Raw genomic sequence first — 17,921 nt, forward strand, 5'->3', positions numbered from 1 at the left:
CATCAATGATTCCGAATATTCTGAGACCATTGCAAAAGTTACATTTTTTTTTTTAGGAAGCAAAAGTTCCTTTTTCATACGCTCGATTCATATATTTTAAAAAGAAACACTTGAGAGTGAAACACTTCTTCCCACATCCCAATTCATTAACGCTTTACGCCTTAATGGTGATGAAAGGGAAATAATAATAAACATATTCCAAGGTAACCTAACATAATGGAATGATGAAGCATATGTAGTTTCTAACTTAAGTAAATATGGAGTTGGAACAATCAAAAGGCACCTTTTTTATGCCACATGATTGTAAGTATTTTTAATTATTTACTAAAACTAATTTCTTTTGGGATATGTAAAGGCACTTAAATTAAGGTAGGTTGTTCCCTTTCAACAAATTATCTCCATACAAGAATAAATTTGAATTATGAAATATTTATTTAAATCTTAAAAGATTTGAATTAATCATCACTCAGACTAACCACTTATTAATATAATAAAAAAACACTTTATAAAAAGAAAAAATTTTAAGCAAAGTAAGAAATGATTAATTCAAACATATAAAGAAAAAACAATTAAAAACACCTTATTTAGCTTGATTAATAAACCTTAATGGATTTAATTAAGAACACCTTATTTAGCTTGACTAATAAACCTTAAAGGATTTCAATTTATCGTGAATCAGACCAATCACTTATTAATATAATTAAAGACACGGTATAAAAAGAAATTTTTTAAGCAAAGTAAGAAATGATTAACTCAAACATATAAAGAGGAAAAAATTAAGACCACCTTATTTAACATGATTAATAGTCATTACAAGGTGAGAGGAATTACGAGTTATCCTTAACCGGGTATTTATTCAAAATATGCTCTCATTTGATAATTTTAAAGAGAGAAAAAAATTACCTTTAATGGTTCCTATTAATTATTGACTTCCTCTTAATAAAATTAATTATTGAGTTAAACCTTCAAAGATTTGTGTTTATCTAACAATAATATTCTTTCAAATACAATTGTAAACCATTCCATTTTTTAAATTTTAGCAATTTTATCTAGTCTCTTGTTTGTTTTTAACTCTATCTAATGTAATTATGATTTCTGACAAGAATTCCCCCCCCCCCCCCCCCCCCCCCTTTTGTTAACTATGCTTTGGAACACAAAATTGTAAGATGCTGTGTCTTGTCTCTCTCTTGTTTAGTTTGCACTCTGATGCTGTGTTTTCCTATGAAAGGTAGTATGTGTAATGTGTTGGTGACTTGGTCTATACTCACATTAATTTTGGAGCCAGATTGTAGTGTAGTTGTTGCTTTTGAAAGTAGCCCCTAACTCATCATATATAATAAATTTATTAATTTTTAAAATAATTATTTTAAAGTAACTCAAATAATTTTATGAATGAATAAATAATCTTTACACAACCTAACATTAAATGAACAATAATTGATAAAATGATATAAAAGTTTTTATAATTAATATAACACCAATTTTTCACTATATTACTCCCTCCACACTTGTAAAACTCAATTATCTAATCCATAAAGATTAAAAAAATATTAATTTAATTTATAACAATAAATTTATTTTAAATTTATAATTTTTTCTAAAATCATCATTGACATTAATACTCCTCTCTCATAATTATTTATCAATATATTCTCTCTTCTTTTAATGAAAAATATTCTTAGTCTATAAATAATTAATAAAAAATATTATAGATCAAGTCTTCTAAAAAAATATACATAATTTTAAACTTGAATTTTATAATTAAGAACTAAGGGAGTAGGACGTAGAACTAGTACATATGGAGAAGGTAGCTGTGCAATACACTGTAATTTTGTAGTGATTATATAATAACCATTATACGGAGAAGGTAGTCGTGTACTACATTGTAGTCAGCATCATTTTAAAATAAGAAATATTGCAGACGGTCATTATAATGTATTCACATGCTGATAAATTTCAAAAATTACAGTCAGCTGGCACTTTCATTTAGCATACGCAGGTCATAATGTTCCTATCTTGTACTTTTTGGTCTAGTGGCAATTATACGTGAGAACTTCTCAATGAATATCTGAGAAATCTTTAGAACAGATGGCAGCCACTTTCATGAGGCTTACAAAACAAGCCAGGCACTCGTCAATTTCCTGAAGATCCAATTCCAATCTAAGAGATGGAAAATATAGACCAAAGATAACCAAATTGCTTCTCCAACCCCTTACCTTCCAACCTGTACATGACAGGAAAAGGGGAACATACATACAACAATGAAATGGAAACTCTTGCTCCTGGTAGTTCCACATTGAATTGGGCACTTGGGTTATACCTGAGTCACTGGTAGATGCAATTATGTTTCCTCAGAGAGGCAGTCAATATGATAAGCCTGAGTAGTATCAGAATTCTGGTCCTTTGAGGATATGTTCAACAAAATTTTAGAAAAGGAAAACTGCCAATAAGGACGATGAACTGGAGGTAACAATAAAGTTGATTGTTTATCCATTGCAAGTAGCCGGGAACATTTGCTGCACCACCAACAAATTGAGATTAGTAATTTTACCAAGTGATAGGAAAATTTAAAGTTCTAGAAAGTGCCAATGGAACCTGCAAGGTCTTGAAAACAGTGTCTGGTAGCTGCAAATCCAGTGCTACAACAAAAAATGGCAGAAAGCTAAGAAAACCTCAAGTATATCGAGAATTAATACATTCCAAACCAAAAAAAGGATTATGATTTGAAATAGATCACTACAGTACCAGAAGAAAATACAGACACGTTTCAGATTGGTTCCCAAGAAAATACTGCAGAGCTGTTGCTGCATACTCCTGTAGTGCAAGATAAAAAAAGCTATATACATGAAGATTTCAAAGAGTAACTGAACGAATCAAATGAAATAAGGAGCAACAGAGACCATTACCGTAATATGTCTAAACACATGATGAACTGAAAACCCCCTTGCATGCACATAACTTCCGCTCTGTTAAGTAGTACACAGTTAAATACACTGCGCCAGAGGTATTAATAAACTATAAAACTGTGGAATATGTAGATGGAAAATTCAAGAAAACTGAAGTATTTTTATTACAATTAAAAAATTAGTCATTTTGGAGAGAACTTTAAAAACTCCCCCAGGTCACAAGGCAGCAACCTTACTATTGCACCAAGGCTCACCCTATTAAAATTTTAGATTTCCATACAGCTTCAAGAAGGTAGTGGAATCTTGTAGACAAGCAAGTTTACATTGCAATCAGAAAATGAAGTTTACAGCTACAAGAGTTAATATGGGCTTTATATACAAGCTTCATTATCTGAAACTAGGGATTCAGGAGACAGGAAAACAAAAACCGCATCAATTACAGGAACTATCAAAGAACTGATGTTAAGACATCATCTAGTATGTCCATAGAATGCTGAATTGCTGAAAACCAAACAGTTCACACCACCAAAAGGAATATTAGGAAAAAGAATGATAAATATCACAATAATATTGGCAGGCATACCTCATCTGGAGCAAAGAAAGCTACAGCATCTGGATCCATGGAACCAGCAGGATGTAAGGATATAACAGCCCTGAAGACACACGGGAATAACAATTCTATCACTGCAACCTTCTCTGCAGGGACGGTTCCCACTGATCCTAGCCTTAGCTTATTCGAACCATGATAGTTATGTTCCAAAGAATTCTCATTTGTTGACGAGGTAAGTGTGGAAGCTCTTTTTAACCAGTCCAATCGTTCAAAAGTTAATATTTTCAGATTTGGTACATCCTTCTCCAAGGACTTCAGAACATCCGGCAGCGTCCTTAGAAAACTAATTCCTTCCTTGGGATCCACTGCAATTTCTTCAGACCCACAACATTTCTTCGATGCTGATTCACTAGTTTCAAGTCCATCATCAAGATGTGGGAAAAAACGCCTTTTCTGATCAGTGAAAGCTTTGAGAGCTAACCTGATATCATTCAAAAGCCTAAGTGAGCAACTAAAGTACCACAATTTAGCAGACTTGAGATTCGAAAGTCAGCACGATCATTATAAACCACAATACCCAATAAAAAAACTGTTTTCTAGCGTAGTACTAGTTCTCTATTTCTACACAACTTAGGTACGAGACAGCTATATCACAGCATAACTTGGCTAAGATTCATATTATCAATACCATGTGCTAGGAATTCAGGAGGTAATACCAAAACTTAAGATTAAGATATCCACCTAAGAATGCACAAAAATCATAAAAATAACTAAATAAATAAATCGCTAATAACACCATAGCAATTATCAACTCTAAGCACAAGAAAAGACAGTTGAATTGGAATCCATTGTTTTCCATCCTATTCCGTTATCTAAATGTACTACACAGAAATTTGAACGAGAGAACTGAAACAGAACCAAATTGAACAAATCGAACCTGGTCCTGTCAACGGCCGAAGCACCTGCTTGTCCTGCAAGTTGTCGTTTCCACGCATACGCAACCACAGCGCCATCTGGACAAACCAGTGGCATATGCAAGCCCCAAAAATCTTTCCTCGATCGAACTGATTCGCTGAGAACTCCAGACTCTTCTAGCTCCTTACCTATTAAACCAAAACCACGACGAACTAATCACACAAACGACGTCGCAGAGTCCAATCCAAAACCCTAATCCACGGAACCTAAAAAACAAAAGGGGCGAGTGAAAAGGCATGCTTACCAAGCGATCGAAGGTCTTGAAGATACTGACGCATGCATGCGTCTTCTTTGAGGAAGACTTGGAGAGGCTTGTTGCCTTGGTGAGGCTGCGCCGCCGCGACGAAGAGCGCTTCGAGGAGGCGGTCGGCGCCGATTCGGATGTCGGCGATGATTCGTTCGGCCTGTCCGAGCTTGTCCATTGCTTGAGCCACCTGCTTTGGCGGTGCCTCGGACGCGGAGCCACCGGAGGAAGGAGGAGGAGTGCAGGTCGAGAATGGTGTCGCCGTGGCCTGCTGCTGCGTTTGTTGCATCTGCATCTGCATTTGGCCGTGGCACACCCACAAAGAAAAGAAAGTGGGTTTCGACTCAGTTAGTATTTTCGTACAACTCGGATTGGGCCACATTAATTACTTAAACCAACGTACAAATTATGCTTGCAAGTTAAGCCATTTCAAATCAGCCAGTGTTGTATATCAAACCAGTCAATATCTAAAAAATAATAAAAACACATATTATACAGTATACATTACTGAATTCAAGATTTATGCAGGGCTTTATTGACACAAAATGCATACAAATCAAAGCAAGCATATATGTTCTGTTTCATCTCACCAATCAAGTAAAACTAAAGTTGGTATCATTGTCTACAAGACTATAACTAATGACTGAACACAATATATATGAAGCTGAAAGAGTACAGTGGAAACACAAATTAACACAAAATTCAGTTCACTTCTAGGAATAAACATAATTGAAATCTTTCACCTCACTGCAAACCCCGTTGATTCTCTCTTTCTTTCAAAAGCACAAACCTATTAGCCTAAAGTAAAAATCATCCACCAAACAGAACACACCCCACAACGCCAAATTTGCATTATCTAAATAAACCATCAAACTTTTTCAAAAACAAACAAACACAAAAGTTGAATGCTCATAGTCATAGCAACTACACAACACAAATACATGTCATGAACTACAAGATCCATGCCTAAACCACAAAAGGCAAAAGATGAAACTCATATAAAATGGAACTCAATCAACACCTTTCAATGCTAACACCCAAAATCTGCACAGAAGATTTTTCCAAAGCAAAACCACCATTCGAAAACGAAAAAAAAGCACAAACACTTATAAGGGCAAGATCAAAAAGGAAAATTTAACCGGATCCGACAAAAGTAAAAGCATCCAATGATACCCATTTGAAAAAAAAAGGACATTTTAGTATAAAAAAAATTGAATCGCAATAACAAATCATGTTACAGCAAAATAATAGAGATTTGAGTTTCAAGTTTAAAATTGGTTATGCATTGCAATATTCTCCATCTTGCTTTGCAAATGCCAAAAGTTCTTCATCTGCTACAATGGTTTGTTTCTCATAATTCCAACCAAGACGGGTGTCTTTCTCAACCAACTTAGCAAAAGATTGAAAACCCTTTTTTAACGCATCTTATTTGTTTTTTAATTGAATCTTGTCATAAGCACACCTTGTTCTAAATTGGAATTTTTTCTCTAAATTCTTCCACCCTTCTTTACTAAAACTCATTCCTAGTCTGTTCCCAGTATCTATCTCTTCGATAAATATTCTCAAAAAAATTCAATTTTGTTGTCAATGTCATCCCACTTAGCACAGTCCTTTTTGGGAGGTATTCTAATATTTTAAATGATAAAAACATAAGCATATTATAAAATAATAAAATATGTCATTCATCTAAATCATTTAAAAAAATAAGGGCAATTAAGAAACTATTTTAAATGAGTAACATATTAATTTCATGGCAGACATTTACAAGGAAAGGTATATCAATAAACTTATACCAAGCTCAATTAAACAGAGAAGATAACAGATAAAAACTAAAATATTCCCTTAAATGTTAAGAGCTCCATACTTAGGCATGGCAACGGGGCAGGTCGGGGTCGGGTTTTGCTTACCCCACCCCCGCCCCCGACTCCCCATTTCTCTCCCCGTCCCCGCCCCCGAAACCCAACGGGGGTGTATAAACAATAATGAAGGGACCTTGTTTTCGTATGAAAGAGACTTTTCCTATTACTGTTGAGTAAATATTTCTGTTTGCTAGTTAATAAGTATCAAAAAATAATATAGTATAATATAGTGTGATATAATTGATAAATAATCATGTTCTTTAAGTATATAGTTAGAAATTTGATTTTCAAGTTCATGTGTATAAACGAGTATCAGTCGAAAGAAATCAGTTTCTTAAATGATTTTTATACCTTAAAAGATATCTCTCATTCTCGACTAGGATAAGAAAAGTGTTAATAAGTATCTAAGAGCCTTGATTAGTTGATTTCCTAAACTTACCAATCTTCAATGTACTTTTGTTTTTAACTCTCATTCTATTGGCTAGACCAAACATATATGAAAGGATGCGTAGAAAAAGTTCATAAACAACCAACAAATCTAGTTATGGGTAATCAGAGTTGATAATGAAATATAAAAATCAAACTATTAAGGTAAAATCCAAGCATTAACAGTAGATGGACAAGTATTCTAGTTACTTCTGTATAAGCCCATAGGTTTTAGCTACTCGGGTTGTTTTTCTTGGTGTCTTTCTTGGCAACTGAGTCTGAAACTCTGTCTCACATTTCACTTCTTGCCTTGGACAAAGTGGTAGAATTTGGGCAGAAAATAAAAATTGAAATTAAAGAAAGATCATAGATCACAATAATTTAGTCTGTAGCTAGCTTTGGATCACATGGAAAAGATTAAAAGAAGTTGTAATGACCAATTCAGGCCTACACTTTGGTATAGAATATGCTGAAGTTCTCAAACAAGATCTCACAAGAGAAATAAATCTATGTACCCTTTGGCCAAGTCAAAACAAGCTGCACTAATTACAAAGCCTGAGAAACCGCCAAATGTTTGGATATAGAAACCGAAATCATAAAGAAACAAATATATGAAACCAATTAATCAGTGTGACTTGGTCATATCCAAAACTCAACTAGTTCAAAGGATCACTCACTTCCTTAAACCACATATAAAAGCACCAACCAGCTAAGGCAAAGCATAGCAACCAAACTTCAGTGTCCTCTAAATTCTAATACTCACCTTATAAGTTTAAGGGTTTAACCAAACAAACCAAGTTTAGTACCCTTAAAGAATCACCTTATAAGCCTAACCAATTGAAGAAACAAAAAGAGTTCAAAGGGGGTAGATGGCAAGGAAGAGAAAGGTTGTTGAAGTGGTGGAAGAGGGAGAGCTATGTGAGGGAACCTTGGGTTGGGATGAGATGATGAAACAAGCTGCAGCACTTGGAGGGGTGCAAAGAGCAAGGAAGAGGTTTGTTGGTGTAAGGCAAAGGCCATCAGGTAGATGGGTGGCTGAGATCAAAGACACCATTCAGAAGATAAGAGTGTGGTTGGGAACTTTTGACACTGCTGAGGAAGCTGCAAGAGCCTATGATGAGGCTGCTTGCTTGCTTCACGGCGCCAACATGAGGACTAACTTCTGGCCTTGCTCTCAATCCTCCACAAGTCCAGCTCTTTCCTCAAAGATCACCAATCTCCTCCTTCAAAGGCTTAAAGAAAGAAACAACAACAACAACAACGCTTGTTCCTCGTCCTCGTCCTCGTCCACCTCACTTCTCATCAACCACCAACAAATGCAACACCACCAACAAGTTGATGCATATGGAGAAGGTTCAACACAATTCTCAATTGACCAATTCACTGATTTCCTCAATGACCCTGAAGATTATAGCACAAGCAACAATGACTTCATCAACAACACTGCACAAATTGACTACATTACTAGTAGCTTTGAGTCATGCTTAACTAAAAAAGATGGTGGGACAAAAATGGATATGCAATTGCAATACAAATCAAGCAATGTGACACCACAGACTTCAAGCAATGACAGCAATTCAGGAGTGGTGGAGAGTGAAGAAGAAGGAAATGATTTGGGTGTGCAAAGTACTAATTTGGATGTCCATGATTTTAGGTTTTTGGACAACATTGTTCCACCTAGTTACTATTCTCCCTTTGAGATGGCTGAAGAGATGGAGGAGGAACCTGTGGAGCCTGAGAATGAGAACTACGATGACGAGCCTTCAATGCTTAGAGCTGTGATGAAGAGAATGACTTATGAGAGGAAGTTCTCAGCTTCTCTCTATGCCTTCAATGGATACCTGAATGCTTGAAGTTGAAACTTGAATCAGGAAACATGAAGGGAAGAGTACTAGCTGATCAATTAACAAGCCTTCAAATGGCTTGTAGCAAAAACAAGCTTGAGAAGAATAAGGAGGAGAAAGAGTTCATGGCAACAATGGATAGGAAAAAGGAACAAGAACACCAACATGCATCACCTGACATGGATTCTTCAAGTGTTGATGGGGAACTGTTACTTTGGAATTCACTTGATCTTCCTCCTATTTGCTTTGTTAACTTACTTGAAAACGGTTCATTCAATTAAGAATATCATTAATTTTCTGTAACATTAGTTATGCTGAGCACAACTATGTTGTAACATTAGACTTTGTAGTAAGCATGAAGTAATATCTTCTGCTAATCGAAATGATTTAAATTTTCTTATTTCATTCATAATTCCTATTATCAATGAGTAACATTATATTGAATTAGAACCTGTAACAGAAGCTAGTATTGATATTGAATTTGAAGTTTTTCTTACTTCATTCATAATTTGAACTTGTGTCAAAGTTCTTATTTTGTTATCATTCAAGTCAAACAGAAACTCTGTAGATATTGAATTTGAATCTGCATTGAAAAAACTTTTCTCCCTTCATCCCAGCAATTTGCGAAAAGTTTTCTTATCATTAACATTCTATAATGTTTGTCAACACAAAGATGAAAGTATATTTTTCTGCATTGGTTTGTCATCCCCGAACCCGACTTTGGCTATTGGGGAAAACCCGACCCCGACCCCGGTCAACTCAGGTTTTCCCCGTCAAAATCAGGGCGGGTCCAGGGTGGGCCCCACGGGTTCAGGCCCGTTGCCATGCCTACCCATACTAGAAGTACCCATAGACAATCAGCCTAACCTCCCAAAGACTAGTGCTCTGTGCAAATAAATGCAAATTAAGCAATTGTTCCCACAAAAACCAATCGAGCTCCTGATGAGAGTAGCATATCCACATATATAAAATGTTGAAATGTATAGCTTCTGTCCACGTTGCTACCAACCAAGATCATCATCCAATAACCCATCATCAAAACAAAGGCTGCACAATTAAAGTTAATAATCGAGCACCATCATCAAAACAAAAGAAAACTGATTCAACCTTTGCCCCCAAACAACAAAGGATGAACCCTAAACTCAACAACAACAACAACAACAACAACAACAAGAAATCGAACAATAGAGAAATAAGATAGATTAACAAACCTGAATCGAAGAGAGCGCCAACGGGATCGAAGTGAGCACCAGCGGGATCGAAGAGGCTGCTGCAGAGAAAAAGAAGCACCAGCTTTGTTAGGTCACGACTGAGAGACCTCTCTTCGCGGTTGGATGCGGATCCTCTACAGCCTACTACATTGTCTCCAGCACAATTACAGTCCCTTGGATTAGTTGAACGGTTGAGATTAAAAGTTCCAAAGTTGCATAAGAGCAAATTACGCTAGCTCCTTTGAGTTCAACACTTATTAATTACCCTATTTTACCCTTCACAAAACTAAACACATCACATGCGATGCACATGCTTTTTTAATGAAATTCTAGGACGTTTATGCCCTCTTCTTCCTCACATCCCCTCTCACAACAAGAGCACCAAAGTTCAATATATTTAAAATTCAAACTCAAGAACAGAAATATTTTTTTATTATAGTTATTTTCCTCAAATTTAAAAGTTGGTATAAAAGTATTCCCCTTTTCGTACAGTTTTTTTTTAGATTAATGATAATTATTTTTATTTTAGAAGGATTGAGTGTGAGTGTGTGTTTTCTTCTAAAAGTCAGAATTTAAGAAAAGTATTTTTTTTATTAATTTGGGAAGTTATTTTGAGTGGTTTTTTAAAATAAGTGTGAAATTAATTAAATGAAAATAATTAGACTGTATCCTAATAATTTTAGGATAATTTTGATAAAATAATATAAATTATTAATAAATTAGTTTTAAAAAATTATATTTAAAAACAGAGAGAGTATTATTGTTTAGTTTTCTAAGAATAATATATTTAAGGTAACATGGAAAAATTTAGTAATTTCATATTAATTATCACCGCTCGCCAAGTCAAAAAAAATACCAGAAAAATTTATTTTTGTCTATTAAAGATGAAAGGATTTTGTGGAGAGGAGCTTAGTTGATCATACATCAGTTATTATAAATTCTTTCAATTTTTACCCATAAAAAATAAAAAATAAAATATTTTCACATATTTATTAATTAATTTACAATATCAAAAAACTTTCATGGCCAAAGGCCTAGAAGTCCAAAACACACTAGAATCCTTCTATAGATCTGAACCAAAGACACGTGCTAACACATGTAGGGATTTTCTTCTTGCGTTAGTCTTTTTTTTTTTTTTACATCCAATGTATTTTTATAATTCCAATATTATTCTTATTTATTGCATATATGAATTAACAATTCGTGAAATTTTCGCGTTATTAACACAATACTTTAATCAACTGAACTAATAAATTAATTATATTAAAAAATAATTAATATCATTATATATAACAATAAAATTTTTAATGTATATTTAATATACATATAAGTTTACATAATAAATTTTGATCTAATAATATATTTTTTTACATATATAAATTTTTATTAAACTTATGAATTTTATTTAAAATTTACATATATAAAAAATACATTATTATTAGATCAAATATAATGACAATTAAAAACTCTTACTAAAATGTTAACAAAATAGTAATGTTTCAAAGGAAAAATAAAAAAATAACTAAAATGATATATTTTAAAAACATAAAAAATTAAAATAAATTTTTTAAAATTGTATGCATCACAACAAAATAATTATAAAATATAATAAATCAAAAGTCACATTATTCCTGAAGAAATTGACCCACCTCATTTGCAGTGAATTATAAATCACATTTGTAGTGAATTATAAATAACTTACCAAATTTAGTAGAATCAACCAAAAACCTATCCCCACGTTACCCATGAATTAGTCTAAAGTATGATAAGTAGTACCTGACTTTTGTTGCCCCATTCCAAATTAAGTTGTGTGATGTTTCATGCCTAGTTCCCCTAGACAAGTGGAATATGTAGTTTTAAACTAAAAGCTTAGAAAGAAAAGATTATTCCTTCAAGTTGACAGTAGCAATTCTCTTTATTCCTTCATTTCTCCCTCCTTCCCACTACTAAACTAAAGAATACCTGATATTTCCCTGTGCAGAGTGGACAACCCCATGAAGTCCTCTTAATTTCCTGATAAACGATGTTATTCTTTCGACAGTACAAGCAGTTATAAACATTCTACACCATGGACGGCCATTTCTCCAATCATTTTGGCTTGTACTCTTGAAGGTTATCATTACTGAACAATTTATTTCATGTTAAATCGATGCAAATTCATTACAGCTTATTCTCACAAGGTTACTTGGGAGAACGTCCTGTTACTTTACATTAACTTTCTACACGTGTTTTGGTAATATTGAACTACCTCACTTACAAAAACAAAAAGAACTACAAAATTTAAGGATTGAAAACTTAGCAGGCACCTAACACAAGCAACTGTAAAACAAACTACAAATTCAACCACTAAATCTATTCACCAGCCATCCGTAAATTTTTCTACCTACATGCATTTAAATGATGGCTTTTACTGTACTGCTTGTCATAATCTGGTGTGACAAGTTATCCTTCAAACATCCAAACTAGTCAACCCATTCACCAGCCATAGATAGGATTTTCTACCAGTGGAGGCAAGAGATGAAGGTCTTTACAGTGCTGCTTATCGTAGTCACGTGTCCCAAGTATTGCTTCTGTACATAATCTCAGAAATTAATTCCCAATAAGACAATAGTGAGCAAATGCTAAGCCTCCATCTACTAGTTCTGTCAGATTAGGCATTGATGCTGACTTAGCAATGAGCTTTCCCTTATCTACACTTTCCTTTTCACCATTATTTTCCATGTTCAGGATCCTATCAAGCTCGGAATATTCCATAAATCTTTGAGTAGCAGCCTCCCAAGAAAGTTGATATCTTTGCTCAGGTGTTAGAGGATAAGGCTCATTTTCCAATGCTTCTTTTACTTTTGCTACAAAGTCTTTGGATGTCCTGTAAGTCAAACAGTTGGGAAATGACCTGAAGAACTCATTTGATGGATGATCAGCACAAACTAAAATTTGCCCATGGCAAGTGCCTCAGCTGTAGCTGTGCATAGCACATCACTAATGCTAGGATTTATAAAGACTTTGTACCTACAATAAGGATAAAGTGTGTCAAAATAAGAACCAAACTTAATAAAAACAAATTCCAGATTGAGTCTGGGTATGTAAAGGATGAGAAAGAATCATGTGTAGGCGAATGTGCTTTTATCCATGTATTAAAAAATAGCTTTGGATATTGCATTTTTTAAACACATAATTAATTCAATTCACTTTGTGAAGATATGGGGGATTAAAAGATAACTCAGTTCCATTTCCATGTATCAATGTATGCAACTTAATGAATTACTTTCCCCATTTCATTTAGGTATGTTTCACAACAATGTGGGGACCATTGCAGTGAATTATATCTTACTATAAATTTTGAAGCTCAATTTTCAAAGTGTTCCTACCCATGAAGAGAATCGTCTGCATGATCTCTTCCTTTCTGAAAGTTGAGATTCAAATCCAACCTTCTGGCTGCACTCTGAACTTCATTAGCATCCTCTCCATTTCCAAATACATCCAACTTGAAACCATCAAGGTCAGCCTTATGCTTTGCTAATAAATCTATCAACTCCTTATATCCCTTTCCCCACACCATCTTTCCCAGGAAATATGCCCCTTTTGTAAAGGCTTTCTGCCCCAGCTCCCTCTCTGCAGCAATCTTTTCTCCAATTTTCAAGAATTCGGGATTCACACCATGAACATTGCAAATTACAGACTTTGGTAAATCCTGAGTAGCAGCAGAGAGACGAAGAACCTGAATATAAATCATAAATAATTTAGTCCCTTTTTGTTTTGTTTAGTTCTTTTTTGATAAAAGAACTCCATGACAAATTTATCAACAAAAACACCAAAACCATTTCTAGTAATCTATCAAGTTACAGTATTACTGCTACAATAATAATGTCCTACCACAGAAAATGACAAACTTTATTTTTACTGTTAACTAACGAAAGGAGTTCCAAGAGATTAGAATAAGTGCAAAATATGCAAGCATATAGCAGATATTTTTGGTCTAGACTACAAGTATCTTCCTTTGGAGGTAATCTTGTTCTAACCAGATAAAATCACTATGAGTGACAAAGTTTTCACTCCAAATATTTAATGCAGCTGCATGTCAAGACTCAAACTTCAGACTACTAGCTAAACTAGAAAAATCCTACTCCCAGCCCACACCAGTTAATCCACATACTTGGTGATAGGCATATAGCAGATTATGTTATGTTCCACCCCACACCAGTTTATAGAAGAACTCTTGGAAAGTAGGAAGTGTTGCCAAGTGATGAGACTTATAGTCAAGTTAAAATGACGACTTTGTCTACATTTTTAGGTAGTAAAGCAAAACATTGAAATTTTGCATTTTAGGAAAGTAAATTTTGGTCATAAATAAGGGGAGTCTACCTTTTACAATAGTAGAGGATTATGTTATGTTCCACCCCACACAAGTGCTCCTCTCTCTCCTGTACTCCCACATGTTGAAAAGGAAAGAAGTCCTTATTTGGCTAAAGTGACAAATAGATTAGATCCTATGATTGGTAAAAGAATGTTCATGGAATACGCACTGCTTCTCTAACGCTGGCTCAGTACAAGAAGCAAAATACAAAATGAAGGATTCTTATGTTTGAATTTGAAGTTTGACCAATTTCATAGCTACTATTATTTATTTACTGCAATCACACGATGTAATTCCATATTTGGTTTCAAATATGCATTTCTTTATAAGCATACTTTTCTTTCAAAGTATCAGAAAATATGAACCTTATAGAGGAGAATTAGTAGAGTTGGATAGAAGAATAGACTGATGGATCACCTTTGATGAGGATTACCCTTTAACATGTTCTGCCCATACTTGTGCCACCTACCCATAATCCAAAACATCAACTTCACTTCTAGTTTGCACAATGATTTTTGGTTTTCCTGCATCACACAACTTTAGCCATTAAAGCTCTCACCTCCTAGTTGTTTAGCTGAACAATCAAGCAGATAGTGATATGGCATGTCGATTGAAGCCTGGAACATTGATCCAGCTATTCCCAGCTTCCTTGGCCAACCCTTTGGTCCTCATGATGCTTCTCAGCTCTTCCACACAATCCCACCTGTCAATGGCTGCATAAAAATTTGATACAAGCACAATATTGCTAGCTTTATTGGGTTCCAACTGCAAGAGATGCTTTGCAGCCAATTCACTTCTTTCAACATCCTGATTAAGACTGCAAGCATTCAACAATGCTACCCATACTCCTGCAGTAGGCCTAGTACCTTGCACAACCATATTGTGATATGCATACCATACCTCTTCTATATTACCCGCTCGACCTAAGATATCTATGTAACAAGCATAGTGCTCCGGATCCGGTTGAAGACCATACTTCTCCCTCAACAATTTGAAACAATTTTTCCCTTCCTCCACCAGTCCAGAGTGACCAGAGGCAGATAAAACAGACAAAAAAGTCACAGAATTTGGCAACACCTTACTTCCAACCTCCCTCATTTCCCGAAACACCTCAACAGCTTCACGTCCTTGCCCATTTCTTCCATACGCATCAATCATACAAGTCCAAGAAATCACATCCTTCTCACAAATTCCATGAAACACTGACAGAGCCTGCGAAATCCTCCCGCATTTCGCATACATATCCAACAAGGCATTGCACAGCTGAGTGTCGAAAGTAAAAGCCCAACGAAACGCAACACAATGAATCTGCTTGCCTGCCCACAAATCCAAATTCTCAGAGCAACCCACCAGAGCACTAGTGAGTGCAACAGCATTGGGCCTCACAAAACCCATAACTCTAAAAGCCTCATCATACCTCCTACTCCTAACACACCCAGAAACCATCGAGTTATACATCATATCATCCTTCCAACAACCCTTCAAACTGTAAAACACTTTCAAAGCATCATCAACACACCCAACACTGGTGTAAAAATCAACAAGAGCAGTGCTCAAAACAACCAAGTCACGCCCCATACACACCACCAAACCATGAACCTGCCTCCCAAGCTCCAACGCCTTCAACAAAGCGCAAGACTTCAACGCAGAACACAAAGTGAACTCACTAAGCTCCACATTCTCCCTCCCCATCTCTCTTAGAACCCCAACAGCCTCAACGGGAAGATCACACCTCAAAAAACACGAAAGCAGAGCATTCCAAGCAACAACATCTCTGTGACGCATTTCATCAAACACCTTTGTTGCTTCATCCAAAGACCCACATTTCGAGTACATGTCAAGCAGCGCGGTTTTCGCCACGGTTCCGGAATCAGCGCCCGTTTTGAGCATCTGGGCGTGGACTTGCGTCCCGAATTGTCCGGAGACACGCAAGAGAGAAGAAGCGCGCAAGATGGAGGTGAAGGTGTAGGCGTCGGCGACGACATCGGAATGCGCGCGACGACGGAGAGAATGAAAGAGGGTCAATGCGGAGACAGGGTCGCCTCGGCGAACGTAAGAGGCGATGAGGGAGTTCGTTTGGGAAATGTCTGAAGGGAAGTGAACGTGAGAGAGTGAAGAGTTCGTGAAAGAGTGGTTGAGAATATCGATCAAGTAAGGAACATAGTTGAGGTTCGATGTCTTGCTCGTTTTCTGTTTCAGCTTTGCCGTTAATGATCGCACGAACCATCAAGTTTCGTAACATGACCATAGTTTAAAAAATCCAACTAGTGATATCATCCTTTTGTTTTTTATCTTATTGTTTTGGTTTTTCTTTCTCTTTTAAAAACTTTATTTTAATATTTAATCTATTTAAAATAATTTAAGATAGTCATTTCCACTGGTTTAAATATAACATCGTTGATTAGTACTTTAATACTAATTTTTCTTGGTCGCCACAAAATATATTTTTCTTAGATTTTTTTTTCTCCTCTTCTCCTTCTAGCTCTTGGCCACCACAATGATAAAGTCTTTCCTTTTTTTATTCTTCTTTTCTCCCCCTTCTCCCCGCGCTCCATTGTACACCTTCTTCAAAGAAGCTAAGAAAAGAGCCACGTCATATCTTTGAAAATTCATATCTACAAAACATAGAACCCAAATTGTGTCCATCGCGACGCATGATTAAGGCCACCGTGACACATGTTCCCTCCATCGTCAAAGTCTTTCTCACATGCAAAAGGAGACAAGTCCACCATCTCGATGGCCAAAACCACCAGGGAGAAGAAGGGGAGGAGGAATAAGGAGATATGAGAAAATATATTTTGTGACGGCTAAAAGCCTAAACCCTACCAATATTTATAGGTCACCCGCAAATCTGAAATAACCTAAATCGATCCAAAGAGTTTGGGTTGAGTCATTTATGTATTTGGGTTAAAATTGAACCGAACCAATCAAAATTATTCATATACAGGTTGGGTCACGGGTTTAGATGTATAAATTTGATCAAAACCGAATCGAACTGATCAAAATTTTTAGAGTTGTTTGATTTGACGATAAATATTGCTAATATTAGGACTCCAAGTGTTGGAATTGTAAGTGTTGGAACTATTAGTGTTGGAACTTCTTAAGGTATTACTATCGGGTACATTACTATTTATTTCACATTTTTTCATATTTATTTTTCTGTCATGTTTATAATATTAATTAATCGTATTTTATTCATTTATTTTAGCAAATTTGATTGCAACAAATATCTGATTGTTACAAATCTGGTTACAGCAAAACTTAGTGCAAGAAATTAGTTTGTAAGAAATAGTTGTGATTCAGATTATTATAGTAAATGTCGTTGAAAAATATTTTGTTTTAATTTGTATTAGTCTATATAAGAATATTATGTTGATGGTATTAAATGGATCAATTTTACTATTTTCAGACATTTTATAATATTGTATTAATTGTATTGGATATTTGGATGAAACATGATATAAAATAGTAGTTCTAAAGAAAAAAAATCAAATTTAAATGGATAACCTGTTGGTCCGAACCCATTCATGAATGAGTTGGGTTGGGTTGGGT

At 35.2% G+C, this 17,921-nt stretch overlaps 2 protein-coding genes across 11 annotated transcripts; both read right to left on the bottom strand.

The window, feature by feature from the left end:
• Positions 1 to 1,819: 1,819 nt before the first annotated feature.
• LOC114400151 (mediator of RNA polymerase II transcription subunit 27-like) lies at positions 1,820 to 10,163 on the bottom strand. 10 transcript variants are annotated; one of them, XM_028362454.1, is made up of 10 exons: positions 8,686 to 9,641; positions 7,889 to 8,361; positions 4,676 to 4,970; positions 4,394 to 4,559; positions 3,490 to 3,937; positions 2,907 to 2,966; positions 2,746 to 2,814; positions 2,596 to 2,639; positions 2,321 to 2,516; positions 1,820 to 2,224 (listed from the first exon to the last, which is right to left on the bottom strand). In XM_028362454.1, exons 2-9 carry the CDS (start codon positions 8,012 to 8,014, stop codon positions 2,342 to 2,344), a joined length of 1,383 nt encoding a protein of 460 aa, XP_028218255.1. In that variant the 5' UTR covers positions 8,015 to 8,361; positions 8,686 to 9,641; the 3' UTR covers positions 1,820 to 2,224; positions 2,321 to 2,341. The 10 variants fall into 10 exon arrangements, with proteins under 10 accessions (XP_028218255.1, XP_028218254.1, XP_028218257.1 ...); XM_028362453.1 differs by lacking the exon at positions 8,686 to 9,641 and adding an exon at positions 10,016 to 10,142 and having other exon boundaries at positions 1,820 to 2,516; XM_028362456.1 differs by lacking the exons at positions 7,889 to 8,361; positions 8,686 to 9,641 and adding exons at positions 9,672 to 9,851; positions 10,016 to 10,142 and having other exon boundaries at positions 1,820 to 2,516.
• Positions 10,164 to 12,175: 2,012 nt separating this feature from the next.
• Positions 12,176 to 16,586, bottom strand: LOC114398987 (pentatricopeptide repeat-containing protein At5g66500, mitochondrial-like; the record flags this gene model as incomplete). The annotated part of the gene is made up of 3 exons (XM_028361083.1): positions 12,176 to 13,024; positions 13,384 to 13,733; positions 14,787 to 16,586. A coding segment is annotated over one exon (1,635 nt), but the record flags the coding sequence as incomplete, so codon positions are not given.
• Between the last annotated feature and the right edge of the window lie 1,335 nt (positions 16,587 to 17,921).

This window comes from Glycine soja, chromosome 19 (genome assembly GCF_004193775.1).
Source record: "Glycine soja cultivar W05 chromosome 19, ASM419377v2, whole genome shotgun sequence".
Taxonomy (NCBI): domain Eukaryota; kingdom Viridiplantae; phylum Streptophyta; class Magnoliopsida; order Fabales; family Fabaceae; genus Glycine; species Glycine soja.